Source organism: Helianthus annuus, chromosome 15 (assembly GCF_002127325.2).
Source record: "Helianthus annuus cultivar XRQ/B chromosome 15, HanXRQr2.0-SUNRISE, whole genome shotgun sequence".
Lineage (NCBI taxonomy): Eukaryota > Viridiplantae > Streptophyta > Magnoliopsida > Asterales > Asteraceae > Helianthus > Helianthus annuus.
Window position 1 is genome coordinate 158,916,732 of NC_035447.2, and position 15,756 is coordinate 158,932,487.

Consider the following 15,756-nt stretch of genomic DNA (forward strand, 5'->3'; position numbering starts at 1 on the left):
ACTTTTACTTTTGTTGATTATACAAAATTTAGTTTACTTATCCTTTTTTACATGATCGACCCGATTTGCCCGATCCGAACCCGACCAAAAAAGATTATTATATAACTATAGATAAATGACCCTAAAATTTTTCGCACCCCAGTAAAAAAATTATGGGTCCGCGTATTGACACCAAGAAATAAAAAAGAAATCAGGTGAAACACCAAAAAAAGGAAAGAATCAGAGTTAGAATAGCTGACTGAGTTACTTGAATGTCAAAGGATTTGGCGATCTGTCATTTCGAATGTCAGCCACTCAGGAATAACAATCTACGATCGAATCTACTCAAATTAAGGATTCAGCAAAATCTTCAATAACTTAAAAGATACGTGGGTTTTCAAGATCCTAATGGGGCCTTCCCTTTTCTGATCAAGCACATAGTTCCTCGCTGTATTTTTAAAACTCATTTTTATGCTTGAGCTCGGACTCGAACTTGGAAAATGTCTGCTGAAAGAGCTTGAGCTAAAGCCATTTGCAAAATGCAACAGCAGTTCAAACTTAATAAAATTCCAAAAATTATGTAATTTAAAATACCTAAGCAGACAATCCATGTTGCCCTGCCTTTCAAAACCAGATATAGATATAAGAAACAAATATGGAAATTCAAGTCTAAAACATATAAGGAAAGGTGTTTATGGAAATATCAGAGTACATAGATAAACATTGATCAAAACCCATAACCGACCTTGGAACTACAAGAGTACAAGCCCGAGCTCCGATGCTCTTAAGATATGTTTAATTCTGTAATTATAAAGATAATAGTGCAGCTTACCATCACCCGGCCCAAATTTCAACTCCTTCAAGAAGCTTTCATTATGCATTAAATCCAATGCATTGAAAACATCAAAACCCTTGTGTTTTGCCACGATAAGAGCATCATTCATCAACTGAAGCAAAGGCGTCTTGGTTGAAACGTTATAGTAAGAATAAGCCGCCTTCAGAATCGAGTGAGTCGGGTGGCCAAGAATCGATGATGGCAGTGTGTAAAAGCTGCAGAAATCCGTTATTTTGTGGTTTTCGGGGCTTTCAACCACATAACTGTCAACAACTTCATCTTTTGGGAGAACCCAATGCTCCACATCAAGTTCATCAAGATCAGGTGCAACCACAAACTGCATTAAGTAAGCCCTAAGCAATCGGGTCACTGCAGGCACATCACGGAGCTCCATTTTTCTGAACCCGGGTGTAGCGGGCTGATCGGGTAGTTTAAAAAGCTTCAATGTCCTACTCATAGTCATCCGTGGGCCAAGCCTTGAAAACCCGACATCAATGAGTTTTTTTGGATTTAAAGATCTGTGCCAGTATTGGCAAGAAGTTATTGGTGTGGGAAGAACCACCCCCGCTGTATATGCAGCTTGCCAGATATTTTCCAAGTGAACCCTTCTTGTGACCTCTTTGATCATGACAGGGGCCAATCTTTTTGACCTGAGTTTCTTATGAACACACAAGAAGTTAACCTCTGCCATGCTAACAACATCTGTACGAACTCGGATTCTTGCAGGAATGCCGGTTATGAAAGCAACAAGCTTTTTTGAACTTTTGACGCGAACCCCAATGTGCCATGTTTTGTAGTAGCCAGGAGGGTGTAGGGCCCACCGCAGAAACTCTTTAGAGTAATTAAACCTGAACATGTTTTCATCATCTTCCACATAATTGTTTGAGAGGAGGTTATAAACCTCAGCACATGTGTCTTCAGAGTTGATATCACAAGTAACCCATTCATAGAGGTTTGGAAGGTTATAGGGCTCTTGTTTGACTTCAGAGATGGGTGTTGGAGGTTCAATGGGGCCTTCGGGTAAGCTTGTATCATTTAGATCCTTAAACTGCCCAACGGGTTGTGTTTCCCAAAATTTGTGCCTTTGTGAAAGAGTGAGTGTGTCTTGAATCTCTCTTGACAACTCCTCCTCGATCTCCAAAGGCCGCGAAGGGTTTTGATCTTTGGTATCATCATTCACTGAAGCATTTTCTGCCATTGCCAATCCAACCCTAAATACAACTTTAAGATATCAACATCAAAATTATACACTCTACTTTCATCATCATCTAAGCATAATTAGTTAGCCAAAATCAAGTGCATCTTTCTCTGTCACAGCTAGAAAAACAAATGACAACATAATTTCAGTATTATTTATTTATTATGTATGTATGTACTTGGCACAGTTACTCAAAATCAAGTGCATCACAAGAAAAACATGAATAATTACACTAGCATAACGGACACAGTTAGTCATGATCAAGTGCATCTTTCTATATTAGATACAGTTAGTCAAAATCAAAAAGTATAATATCCTAATACGGAATACTACTGCTGATATTACTTGGAATAATTTGTAACAACTAATAGAGGCGGCGTACGAAGGAAGGATCAAAATAACCTAAGTATGTATACAGATTCCGGAATCCAGATCAAAGTGTTTGTTTGAAAAGGAAATAGAGTTACCGGATTACGGCAGCCGACCTAGAGGATGGATGGATATATGACTGACTGACTGACTGACTATACGATGATAGCACAGCAAGCAAGGGTATGTATATTCATTCGTAAGTAACTTCGGCCGGCTATTTGGTTTCCCGGCCCAACCACTTTGGGCCGCTTCTAGACTCACTACACTGCCAAAGGTTTGATTTAACTATTAGATATCGAGGGTGAGTGAAGATAAAAATAGAAAGTTTATTTTGGCTAGAATGGATAAAAAGCAATAGGATTATAATATGTAATATGTTGTAAAATTTGAAAATAAATGGAAAAGGTATTCTAGTTAATTTTATTCAATCTTCTACCTTCTTCTTTCTCTATAACTTCAAAACTTATCATTTTCTGATAGGAATCATGTTCTAGTTTCTAGTCTAAATGTCATTTGTCTATTCTATGAGGGGGGTAAGTGTGACATCTGTGCCTCCACGGCCATCAAACAAATACCAAATCAATGAAATATTGTGTTTCATACTTGGGATTTGTATAAATACGTGTATTATTTGCACATATCAATTCTCGTTCGATTTCGAGCTCTAAATCGCTTTCTGGAGAGTTATATGCGAACCGATGCGTAAACGTAATCAGTTTAATGCGACAAACACTCCGGAACAGTGACATGGGCTTAACATACCTTAAATAACCTTTACATAACTTAGAAATAAGTTTTGGAGGGTTTGGTGTGTCGAAATCAAGTTTATTCACTTACAGGGACTAATTCGACAAACTACGAAAGTATGCCGATTTGTATTGTAACGAACATTCCGGAACTTGATCATAAGTTAAAAATACCCTAAATATCCTTTAAATAGATTAGAAATAGGCTTTGAGGGGTTTGGTATGCTAAAATAAACTTTTTGGTCAATTAGTGACTAAAAGCGTTAAAAAGTGCATAAGTTTGCATTTTCGCGCATATCTTACGTTCTGAATATATCCGGGCATCCAAAAATTTATGTAATCATTAAAATATATTAGTTTAGTGATTGGCATGATAAAATTCCATTCGTCGCGTAATTTAGATCGTTTTTCGCGTCCGTTCGTGTTTCGTCGTAATTAACCGAACAATGCAACCGTACGACCACACGAACCGACATCCGAGATGTTTTTGAGCATATTTTAAGTTCCCTATACTTTAACTTCATTTTAGAGCCTTGAAATGGGGTTAACGGTGCTTAAACGTGTCTAAAATGCATCGAAAACCAAGTTTTAGGCTTGCAGGGGCCAAAAGTGTCAATCTGCCAAAGATGCTAGGAGGGGCACGTAAGCCATGCCCTATTCCTACGCGGGGCGTGAAAGACCTTCAGTACAGAAACATTGAATCTGGCTTTCCAGCCTGTTTTTGATGGTTTTGTTCATGGTTTTTCAATACCATTTGATGGATTTTGCTTGTTTTTAGTGTTCCCATGGTATTGTAAACCTTGTGCCCACATGTAAGGTCAAGATCAAAGCACGATTTGCGAGAAACGATCCTAACGGTTCTCCGAAATCTATATAAACCCACTTGTTTCACTTCATTCTGCACACTCTTGGTCTGAATTGCTCTAAGTTGAAGCTCAAAACTTCATACCTGAGTATTTTGGATCAAGATCTTCCTAGCTTGGACCCTTTGTAAGTTTCTTTCGTGCTTTTATGCGTTTTTAAGCGTAAAAGTCAAACAGTGTTTGACTTTCTGCTTTGACCAGTCTTCGGTCAACACAAAGTTCGTTTGAACTTTGCAACGTGAACGTAATCACGATGGTCATAGTCCCTTGTGACTATACCTACTGATTACCACGTTGATTAGGTATAGTGACGAGTCATAGTTTCGGTCAAAATGCGTATTTTGCAACCAAACTATTCTTGGGTATCAAAACCGTTTGTTTTGATATCAAACTTGTTTTCTAACTTCGTTAAACATGTTTTAACATGTTTAGCTTGTCACTTTTAGTTTAGTGCTTATGTAGGGTGTAAGATAAGCGGTCTAAACAACCGCTTAGACTTTTGAACCCGACCCGTTTGGTCGATCATTAGGATCCAACCAAACATATTTTGTGACCATAGTTGTATAGGGAATAACCTTCCGAGGTTATACCTTATGGTCACTTCGTTTAGTTAGTGGTATGATAGGTAATTTATATGCCTTAGGAAAATGACCAAAATGCCCTTTTTACGCATAAATTCATTTTAAGCATATGTAACCTAAATTTTTATATCTAAACTGATTAGGTAACATTATTAGACATGTTTAAGGCATATAATATTTATCATAGGACTAATTAGGCGGTCCGAACGCGTTTCACGCGAACGACGCGTTGAAGTAGCGTAAGCTACCTAAACGAGTCGTAATGGGTCGTAAGTGTCACACCCTGCTAGTTGCGGAAGCGTGTTGCGTGTGACGTAAGAAAGGTAATCATTGCATCCAATCATGTATCACCGGCTCAAGACTTGTTTCCTGAAATACATGTAGTTTTAAAAAGTCAACAAAAGTTGAGCGAGTTCATGCGTTTTGTATGAGTTCCAATAAACTTGTAAACATTTGAGAGATTCCTTTGAAAACAAGTATGTAAAGCGTCTATGAATAGATCAATTAATGTTTTGCAAGGACATTAATATATGTGAAAACATAGGGAGTACCCAACCCAAGTGGGCTATTATTAATGTCGAATCCCCTCGACTGTGTCGAATCCCCTCGACTGTGTCGAATCACCTCGACTGTGTCGAATCACCTCGACTGTGTCAAATCACCTTGACGGTGTCAAATCCCCTTGACCGTTGTCGAATCACCTCGACTGGGACACAAAAGCACTCTAAGTAGTCATAAATAGACCAGGAGTGGGGCTCGGCCGTACCCGTTAGATCTAACCTTTGTCCATGTTTCTTATGAGAGTTATTGGCATTTCAGTTTCAGCCTATGCTCACATGATCTAATAGTTCATTTCATAGCCAAATCATACCATTGAAACATATGTAACATGTATTTCACCCCCGAGAGTTATAAATTCGAAAACAGTTAAGAGAAAAGGGGGACATGAACTCACAAGTTTGCGTTCCGTGTACTATGATATCGAAGTGAGCGTCCGTACGTGTCAAAAACCTACATGTGTACTAATCTCGTTAGACACTAGGTCTTTCGGACCTCGTACAAGTTGTTCATCTTGAATTCTTTATAATGTTCTCGTTTGTCATCTTTGGAACAACTTTGTATTTTAGAGCGTTGATAGTTTACTCGCTCGATTGTTATGTACATACATGTATTCTATACGTATTGAATTATAGGTGAACGGGCTTCACCCTTCATATGTCTTCGTGCCGCGCACACGTGTAATTGAGCCCTTGCTCATGCCATTGGGCCGAGCCCATGTCATCTATGTTATCGTATCTAAACCATGTTTTAATGTTATTGGGCCGAGCCCATGTTTTATTGTTATTGGGCCGAGCCATGTTATATTGTCATTGGGCCCTAGCCCATGTATTAAGGAATTTGGGCCTAGCCCATTACTAGCTTTGATAAGCCCAATTCTAACCTTATGAGTCCATTAACATGATCTTGCAATTTTTACCAAAATGTTACCAAGTAGTAAACTTTAAATAAGTTCATTTTTCCTATGAAAAATACTTGGTAATTTGTATAGTTTTCGGATTCTTGTTATCGATCGTTTAGATATGTGCTCGTTTTAATGTCTAAAATATGTTATTTTAGACTCGACTTTGTAGTAACTTGTTCACGATGTCGATACGCCCAATTTGTTGTCGTCAAGTGTTATGTATTTCCATTTTGGCCATTTTATTTAATTGTCCGGTTTACTAGCATTTCTTGGACCATGTAGGAACATGTATGTGTATTCATTTTGAACACCCTATAGGTATCTAATACATACACATATAGCACATATTACATGCACTTGACAAGTTTCCAAAAAAAAAATATATATATATATATATATAATAATTTTTTTACCAAAAATATATATACATATATGGTTACATTTTTAACCATTTATTTTTGTAAAAGAATAAGTTTAAGTCCATAAAACTTATTGAATATTTAAGACTTAAATATTCTCATTAGTGTTTCCAAAATGACGTTTATGACCACTAATCGCGTTTAACATTGTTAATCACCCTTTAACCCCTTTTTTATTGCGATTAGATTCTTAGAAAAATTCGCCATAGTTTCCCCTAAACTATGACGTTTCCCACGTTTTCAAAACGCGTTTAAATCATCAATCAATTTTCCAAATCATCATCAATTCAAAACAAGTTCCAAAACATAACTTTTAAGCATGGTATCCACACAACCATCTTCAAATCTTCATGAACTTGTTTATATATATTTGACAAGTTTCCAAAAGAAAATATTTATGTTCTTGTGATCATCCCTTTTTCATTCTTTTGTATAACTTGCTTATATATATATTTTCTAAAACCACTAAAATAAATATATTTTTAGGTTCATCCACAAGTTCCATATTTTTATATAACCTTGTTTAGGTTATATCACAAGTTCACTAGTTTAAAAGTCATGCTTACAAGTTCATTAATGTCCTTATACATTTCTAAAATCATTTCCATTTTTACAAATGAAGTTCATGAAGTTGAAGATGATGATCTTGCTTAATGTAAACAAATTCATGTTTAGATCATATTATTAAACATAATATGGCAAGAGAATTTTAATTAACATAATCTACACTACGGCAAACATCAAGATCAACAAGAATACTATATATTTAGTTATATTATCTTGTTTATTTTTAGAGTGTTTTTTTTTTTAGTATTCTTTTAGTGAGTTTCAAGATGATTTCCCTTGTACTCATATAAACTATATAAAATATTAACCATAAAAAAATAGGTTGAATGGTCTTACTACTAGCACAATGGCTAGGGTAGAAACTAGTGAAGAAGATGAACAAGTTGGGAAGATTCTTGAAGTTCCAAAGCTCCTACAAAGCACCCATGGCTTACAACTCCCTAGATAATCTTCTATGCATGAGTGAAGCTTGGATTAAGTATGTTATGAAAAAGAAAATGAGAGTATGTGAGGGTGGTGTATGTGCCGTAAGTTAGGAGGAAATGAGGGAGCTTCCTTGTAATGATGGTAGGAATGGAGTGTAAGATTGTAATAATATTCATGTGTTACAAAGTCAAGATTCAAGATCTCTAGGCCATGCTTTCCTACCATAACTTTTTTTACTTACCAACATCACAAATGGTGGATTTGGGGACCCACTTTTGCCGTGAACATGAGGGATAAATGTACATATATATTATTATTTTTTTTACTTTACATATAACATGTGCTAGTTTTTTTTTTAGATATTCATGTTGTTATCTATGTCCTTGTATGATTAGTAAGATAACCATGTTTAAGATGTTAAACTAGGCCTAACTAGTTCACCAGAATAGTTATTATTAGTTTTGGATGGTAAAAATACCACTAGTTCGCTCATCGGTTTGATACCAGGTGGTATACGAAAGGTACTATATAATACCGGGAACTATGGTTCTATTTTACCATCGATGATATGGCGTTTATTTAGATACTTACGACACCAAAATATGGTTAACTAGTTCGCTAGACTAGTGTAAGAGGCTATCGGGTAACGAAATCCTTGGCGGTTCGTCAATCAGACACTTTCTGCCCAAGTTATGCACCGTTCGTCATAGTACCAGACGCGCGATGCCTTTTATGCATTTTTTTATATCCTCGAAATGTTTTAAGGCACTTGTCATCATCTAATAATAATTTTTGGAGTCGCGGAAACGCTAAATTATTAGTTCAGACGAGTTAGAATTGTTTTATTTTTGGCCGAAACGGACATTTTTGCAATTAGGGCGTTATACTAGAAGGTCTTGTATCTTTGCAAGATATGCTTTCGTATTATTGTTTTCTTATTATAATGGACTCAGTTATGTTATCCGTGTGTCGTTTTTCAGTGTTTCGTTCTGTTTTCACGGTTTTGCTGGCATGAATAGTGTAACCGTGAATAGTGCACGCAACACTTTTTACCAACACTTTTAGGAAATTGTTTGACTGGTTTTGAAATATGACGAAAACCAGCATATGTTTCAGCTTTGTTTTCTTGTCCTAACACTGATATCCAGTGTACGACACAGTTACGTAATTAAATTACGTTAAATGCATGAGATTTAGGAATATAAATAGTGATTAGATTGTACGGAATTACCAGTTATTTGCCAGTTGTCACATTCTCCCCCTGTTAAAGAGAATTTCGTCCCGAAATTCAAGTTGAGCCAACCTTTGCAGCAGTCCTCTCTAACAGGTGGGGATATTTTGCCTTAATCTGATCTTCACGTTCCCATGTGTACTCGAGTCCGTGACGTGAATTCCAGCGGATCTTGATTAGTTCGATACGACTTCTCCTTGTCTTGTGGACTTTCCGGTCCATAACCTCAACAGGTTCTTCGGTAACTGGAGCGTGTCGTCTACATGAATTTCATCCGCTGGGATGATAACTGTCTCAACGGTCGGACTTTTCTTGAGATTCGACACATGAAATGTGTTGTGTACATTCCTGAGTTCTTCTGGCAGTTTCAACTTGTACACGACGGTACCGATCTTTCCTAGAATCTCGAATGGCCCAATGTATCTCGGGTTTAGTTTTCCGCGTTTCCCGAATCTAGCTACGCCTTTCCAAGGCGAGACTTTCGGTAAGACTTTGTCTCCAACCTCGAAGGATAATGGTTTACGTCTTTAGTCCGCGTAGCTCTTTTTGTCTGTCACGAGCCGCTTTGATATGGTCTCGTATCTTTGCTATCTTTTTAGTAGTCTCTTGGACTAGTTCAGGGCCAATGAGTTGTTTGTCTCTGACTTCCGCGAAACACAGCGGATGATCGGTACTTCTGTCTGTATAGTGCTTTGTATGGGACGGCTTTGATGCTTGTGTGATAACTGTTATTATAGGAAAACTCTACCAGAGGTAAATGAGTGTCCCAGTTTCTGCCCAATTCCATCACACAGGCACAAAACATGACTTCCAACGTTTGGATGGTTCGCTCGCTTTGTCCGTTGGTTTGCGGATGAAATGTTGTACTTAGATCCAGACGAGATCCAAGGGATTCTTGAAATGATTGCCATATTCTTGACACAAAGCGACCATCCCGATCCGAGATTATTGAAATAGGCACGCCATGACGTGCCATAATCTCGTTGAGGTAGATTTCAGCTAACTTCGCGGTACTGTCTTTTTCACGAATAGGTAAGTGAGCCGACTTGGTTAATCGATCAACAATAACCCATATCATGTCATGACCTCAAGAGGTCCGTGGGAGTCCTGTAATGAAGTCTATTGCTATATGTTCCCATTGCCAAACGGGAATCTCAGGTTGTTGTAATAAGCCAGACGGCTTCTGATATTCGGCCTTGACCTTTGCACAAGTTAGGCATTTCCCGACATAGGTCGCAATATCTCCCTTGAGTTTAGGCCACTAATAGTATTCCTTTACATCCTGATACATCTTATCAGATTCGGGATGTATTGAATATTTTGACTTATGTGCTTCATCCAACACTAAGTCTCGCAATCCGCCAAAGTAAGGAATCCCGATTCTTCCCATGAAGTACCCTGTGCCATCTTTGATCTCTTCCAGTTGTTTCTCTAATCCTCGCAATGATTCTGCTTGAATGTTCTCTAGCTTTAGAGCTTCTAGTTGTGCATCGTGCACACGAGTAGTGAAGTTCATCTGAATGGTTAACTCTAAAGCTCGTACTCGTAAAGTTTTGACTCTTTCCTTCCGGCTCAAAGTGTCTGCCACAACGTTCGCTTTTCCCGGATGGTACCTGATTTCGCAGTCATAATCATTCAACAATTCTACCTATCGCCGCTGGCGCATGTTTAATTCTTTTTTTTTATTGAATATATGTTGAAGAATTTTATGATCAGTGAATATGGTACCCTTAATGCCATAAAGATGGTGATGCCAAGTCTTTAAAGCGAATACCACTGCGTCCAACTCTAGGTCGTGAGTGGCGTTGTTTTTCTCATGAACTTTCAATTGTCATGACATGTACACGATGAATTTTTCACATTACATTAACACACAACCCAAGCCTTGGTGCGATGCATCACAATACACCACAAAGTCATCGGTACCGTCCAGGAGTGATAAGATTGGCGCTTGGCATAGTTTATCTTTGAGCGTTTGGAATGCCATTTCTTGTTTTTCACCCCAATCGAACTTTATCCTATTGAGTGAGTGAGGTTAGCGGTTGAGAAATGTTAAAAAAAATTCTCAATGAGTCTTCGATAGTATCCCGCTAAACCTAGAAATTGTCTTACTTCCGTTGGGGTCTTGGGAACGTTTCACTTCTTTATGGCTTCTATCTTAGCTGGGTCCACATGTATTCCATTCTCATTCACAACGTGACCGAGAAATTGGACCTCGCTAATCCAAAATTCGCATTTTGAGAACTTGGCATACAATTGTTCTTTCTTAAGTAGCTCTAGAATAGTTCTCAAGTGTTGTTCATGTTCCGCCTTGGTTCGTGAGTATATTAAAATGTCATCAATGAATACGATCATGAACTTGTCTAGATATGGCTTAGATACCCGATTCCTCAAATCCATGAATATGGCGGGAGCGTTTGTTAAGCCAAAGGGCATAACAAGGAACTAGTAATGCCCATAGCGAGTCCTGAACGCTATCATAGGAATGCTTTCCTCTTGGATCCTCAGCTGATGGTGTTCGGATCTTAGATCAAATTTGGAATAGAAGCTAGAACCATGTAACTGATCGAACAAGTCGTCAATCCTTGGTAAAGGATACCGGTTCTTTATGGTTAACTTGTTCAGTTCTCGGTAATCTATACACATTCGAAAGGTTCCGTCTTTCTTCTTGACAAATAGCACCGGAGCTCCCCAAGGTGAGAAACTCGGTCTATTGAATCCTTTGTTAAACAATTCCTGAAACTGAATAAATAATTCATGCATCTCCGAGGTTGCGAGTCTATATGAAGCTTTCGCCACCGGTGCAGCTCCTGGCACAAGATAGATATGGGATTCAACTTGTCGTTGAGGAGGCAGTCCCGACAAGTCTTCTGGAAAGACTTCAGGGTATCCCCTTACCACGGGTATGTCCTCCACTTTGCGCTCCTCAGCCTTCTTGTCAGCCACACGGGCAAGAAGGGCGATGCTTCCTTTTTCTCAGACACCTTCAAGCCTTCATGCAGTTAATAATTTGCAGTGGCGTGTCTTGATTCTCCCCGGGCACCAAAAAATGTTCTCTCGTCGGACAGGGGGATGTGAATGATCTTCTCTTGACATTTGATTTTGGCTCGATTATCGGATAACTAGTCTATGTCAAAAACTACATCGTAGCAACCCAATTGAATGAGTGAAAGGTCGATATTAAATTTTCGCACTCGAAGTTCGAGTGTGCATCCATTAATGTCTTATCTAAACTCAACTAATTTATCGTCGGCCAATCCTATGGAATGAGGGGATGTCTAGCTTACCTGACTCTAGACCAAGTATATTTTGGATTCTAGGGGGATGGAACTAATGCCAACACCGGTATCAAACCAAAATGGATGCAACGGGTCAGTTGGTAGGAAAGGATCGATGACCCTTAATGACTTCACATGGCTCCGCTAATTCCCCATTAGTTAACTTGATAGGATAAGGCATGTCTAACCTACATGACTCTAATTCTTGTATAGGCTTAATATCTAGAGACACTAAGTTAGGCTGACGTTGGTATCCAGAGGATTGAATCATGCTGGTTGTAGAGTAGAACGTACCCATGTCAACATTGGGATTTCGTGGAGTATTCATAGTTCTAACCGTACACACGCTTATTCCCTTGCTTGATTCGTCCTTAAACATCCATGATTGTAGTGATCTCATTTCTACAGTTAAGATCTCCTTGTCCTTTCTTGAGTATATCTAACTCATTAGTTTCCGTCTTATGCCCAGTCTCACCAGACTGCTACACTTGGCACTTTTACAAGTGCCCTCATGGTGAAAGTTTCACTTATCTCATTCAGGATTTTGACAAGTTATTAGCGTACTTCTTGTTATCAGCTTTGTATCTCAGGGCTAAACCCCAAATGTAGCGCTCAATGTGTTTGAATTCGGGTGTTATCCAGTATGCAACAATCCTTGAGAGATCGTAGAGGCGTCGGGGGTAACCAACAACATTGGTTCTAATCATGATCGAGTCCTAGAGTTTGGTTCCCAACCTTGGAATTTTCCCGCTTTCTACTCCTCTCGCGTAAGATCCTTGAGTTCTTCCAACGACAACCTCTTTGTTGTCTTACTCTCTATAGTTTGTACTTGAGGATTCCACCAAGTTAACGTCTCCTTCAACAGAAGGCTATTAGTTTACCAAATCGTTTACTTAGAAGTACATTTACTAGCACGGTTAACTGACTTCCTTGTCTTTACTTAGTGGATATGACTTACCACACCTCCCATATCAATAAGGTTTTGCGGCATATGATCCGGGAAAGCCTTAGGATTAAAATCAGGTGTGATTGCATCTCCATATGTGGCATTGCCACTCGTTCTCGTCCCATCGGGATTTGAACCACTTGAGCTACCAGTACCATCCTTACCATCATTAGTGTCGACTCAACAACCCCATGTTGTCCAATTTCCACAACCTTATGTTGTTCCATAAAAACTCTAGTTCGTCTTTAATAGTAGGGCGTTGATTAACTGCCCCTTTTTGGGCATAGATTTTCTTTTCAGTGCCATGTTATTTTGATGCATAGTATCAAAGAGTCTAGACTTGTATTCGGACAGATATAGCTTACCATGCGCCTAAGAATTTAGAATGTAATTGGTCATGGAAACCTCAAGACCACATTGTTCATGTATGTTCGAACAATGGTAACATGAATAAACGCAACCCAAAATGCATAGTACCTCTTGCGTGTATTGACCATATACCTATGTGGGAAAAGAGGTAATTCATTGAGGAGGAGAAACCAAACGGTCGTCTCCATCCATACAATATGTATTCTCTACTTCATGGACCTTGATCATCCCAAGTAGGAAAATCCTTCGTCGCGCTACCCGTGTGACGAATACATTGATATCCCTTGAGCTCCACGAGTTCCAACAAAATTGTTATAACTTTCGTAGATGTCGAATAAAATACAATGAAGGGGTTGTAGCATGGTTCATGCCATATCATCCCTTGGAATAAGACAAACGTCAAACGACGGAGTTTAATGTAATCATTTCCAATAACTAAGATAAGGTGTCATAGACACCAAGGAACCAAACCATGTTCAAGAATTCCGAGAATGTTGAGGAAAATCCTCCATGAGTGGCTAACAAGCTTTGTTTGCTCTCGATGACTAGTATCAAACGACTCGTGTTATAGATCAAATGTTAAGTTTGGAAAATACGTGTGGTCTTCCTGCATCGTAGAATGTTATAGTAACCATTCCGGTTAGCATTCTACTAGATAGAAACTTGAACAACTTAAGAATTTCTAATGGATAGTGATCGCTAGCTTGACCCGCAGAGCCCACCAGGATTCCCCATGCACTACAAGTTGTTATTACGTGGGCCCCCGTAATAATAAATTATCTTGCATGGTCACCCTTGCATTCTCTCGTTCAAGCAGACGATCAGTCAGAGAGAGGACACTATTGTCTTTATACCTTCAACATAGAAGGGACCTTCGTGATAGTCCACATGCTAACACCTGTTGTCATTATTCGTGAAAGGGCACAACGTTAGACGGAATAGAAATATAGAGAATCCGCAACAATAGCAACCGGAGGGGCACCTTTAAGATGAGTACTTCATCTTCCTGGTCTGGACGAGAGTGTCATCAATCACGATTAGTATGAGCCTTAGGGGCCTCGTCCCACTAGTAAAGTTGTTGTCCAAGGCCGCCACCTCTGCCTCGTCACCACTACTGAAGCCAGACTTGTAATCATCCGAGGGAAAACAACTATCTTCCACGGGATCAATGCTTTAGGGTCTCGCTTGGGGACCATGTCCGCCATAAGCTTCGTAATAGACGCGAGGTCATCATTCTCATCACTTGAGTCAAGTGTAATAGTAGAATTCATAGGCGAAGGTATTTTCGTTCATGGTAAAATATTCCGTACAACATATATATATATATATATACACATAATCACTAAATCTCGTGTTGTTTTTGTTCTCATGTTTCGCATGTACTTCCTAATGTTTCGAGTCTATTCCTTATAGACAAACCATGTATTTATCCATATCCGTTACTTATGATTGAGCTCGTGTGATAGATCCTCATGTTATCGTGACACAATGAAAACCTTTTGTCATTTTGTCATACTTTTGAAATCATTTTTGTAGTGTTATCAAGTTTGTTTTCATGTGAGAGCCCATAGTGATTGTAGACCAAACTTTAATAAAAGTTTTTCCCCGGTTCACTACAATCGGAGCTCTGATACCAATCTGTCACACCCTGCTAGTTGCGGAAGCGTGTTGCGTGTGACGTAAGAAAGGTAATCATTGCATCCAATCATGTATCACCGGCTCAAGACTTGTTTCCTGAAATACATGTAGTTTTAAAAAGTCAACAAAAGTTGAGCGAGTTCATGCGTTTTGTATGAGTTCCAATAAACTTGTAAACATTTGAGAGATTCCTTTGAAAACAAGTATGTAAAGCGTCTATGAATAGATCAATTAATGTTTTGCAAGGACATTAATATATGTGAAAACATAGGGAGTACCCAACCCAAGTGGGCTATTATTAATGTCGAATCCCCTCGACTGTGTCGAATCCCCTCGACTGTGTCGAATCACCTCGACTGTGTCGAATCACCTCGACTGTGTCAAATCACCTTGACGGTGTCAAATCCCCTTGACCGTTGTCGAATCACCTCGACTGGGACACAAAAGCACTCTAAGTAGTCATAAATAGACCAGGAGTGGGGCTCGGCCGTACCCGTTAGATCTAACCTTTGTCCATGTTTCTTATGAGAGTTATTGGCATTTCAGTTTCAGCCTATGCTCACATGATCTAATAGTTCATTTCATAGCCAAATCATACCATTGAAACATATGTAACATGTATTTCACCCCCGAGAGTTATAAATTCAAAAACAGTTAAGAGAAAAGGGGGACATGAACTCACAAGTTTGCGTTCCGTGTACTATGATATCGAAGTGAGCGTCCGTACGTGTCAAAAACCTACATGTGTACTAATCTCGTTAGACACTAGGTCTTTCGGACCTCGTACAAGTTGTTCATCTTGAATTCTTTATAATGTTCTCGTTTGTCATCTTTGGAACAACTTTG

General features: G+C 38.8%; 1 protein-coding gene across 2 annotated transcripts; it reads right to left on the minus strand.

Annotated features, from left to right (window-relative positions):
• Positions 1 to 545: 545 nt before the first annotated feature.
• LOC110912834 (glycylpeptide N-tetradecanoyltransferase 1) lies at positions 546 to 7,496 on the minus strand. 2 transcript variants are annotated; one of them, XM_035983992.1, is made up of 3 exons: positions 7,359 to 7,496; positions 5,530 to 5,585; positions 546 to 2,025 (listed from the first exon to the last, which is right to left on the minus strand). In XM_035983992.1, exon 3 carries the CDS (start codon positions 2,010 to 2,012, stop codon positions 732 to 734), a length of 1,281 nt encoding a protein of 426 aa, XP_035839885.1. In that variant the 5' UTR covers positions 2,013 to 2,025; positions 5,530 to 5,585; positions 7,359 to 7,496; the 3' UTR covers positions 546 to 731. The 2 variants fall into 2 exon arrangements, with proteins under 2 accessions (XP_035839885.1, XP_022013339.1); XM_022157647.2 differs by lacking the exons at positions 5,530 to 5,585; positions 7,359 to 7,496 and adding an exon at positions 2,480 to 2,632 and having other exon boundaries at positions 551 to 2,025.
• Positions 7,497 to 15,756: the final 8,260 nt, after the last annotated feature.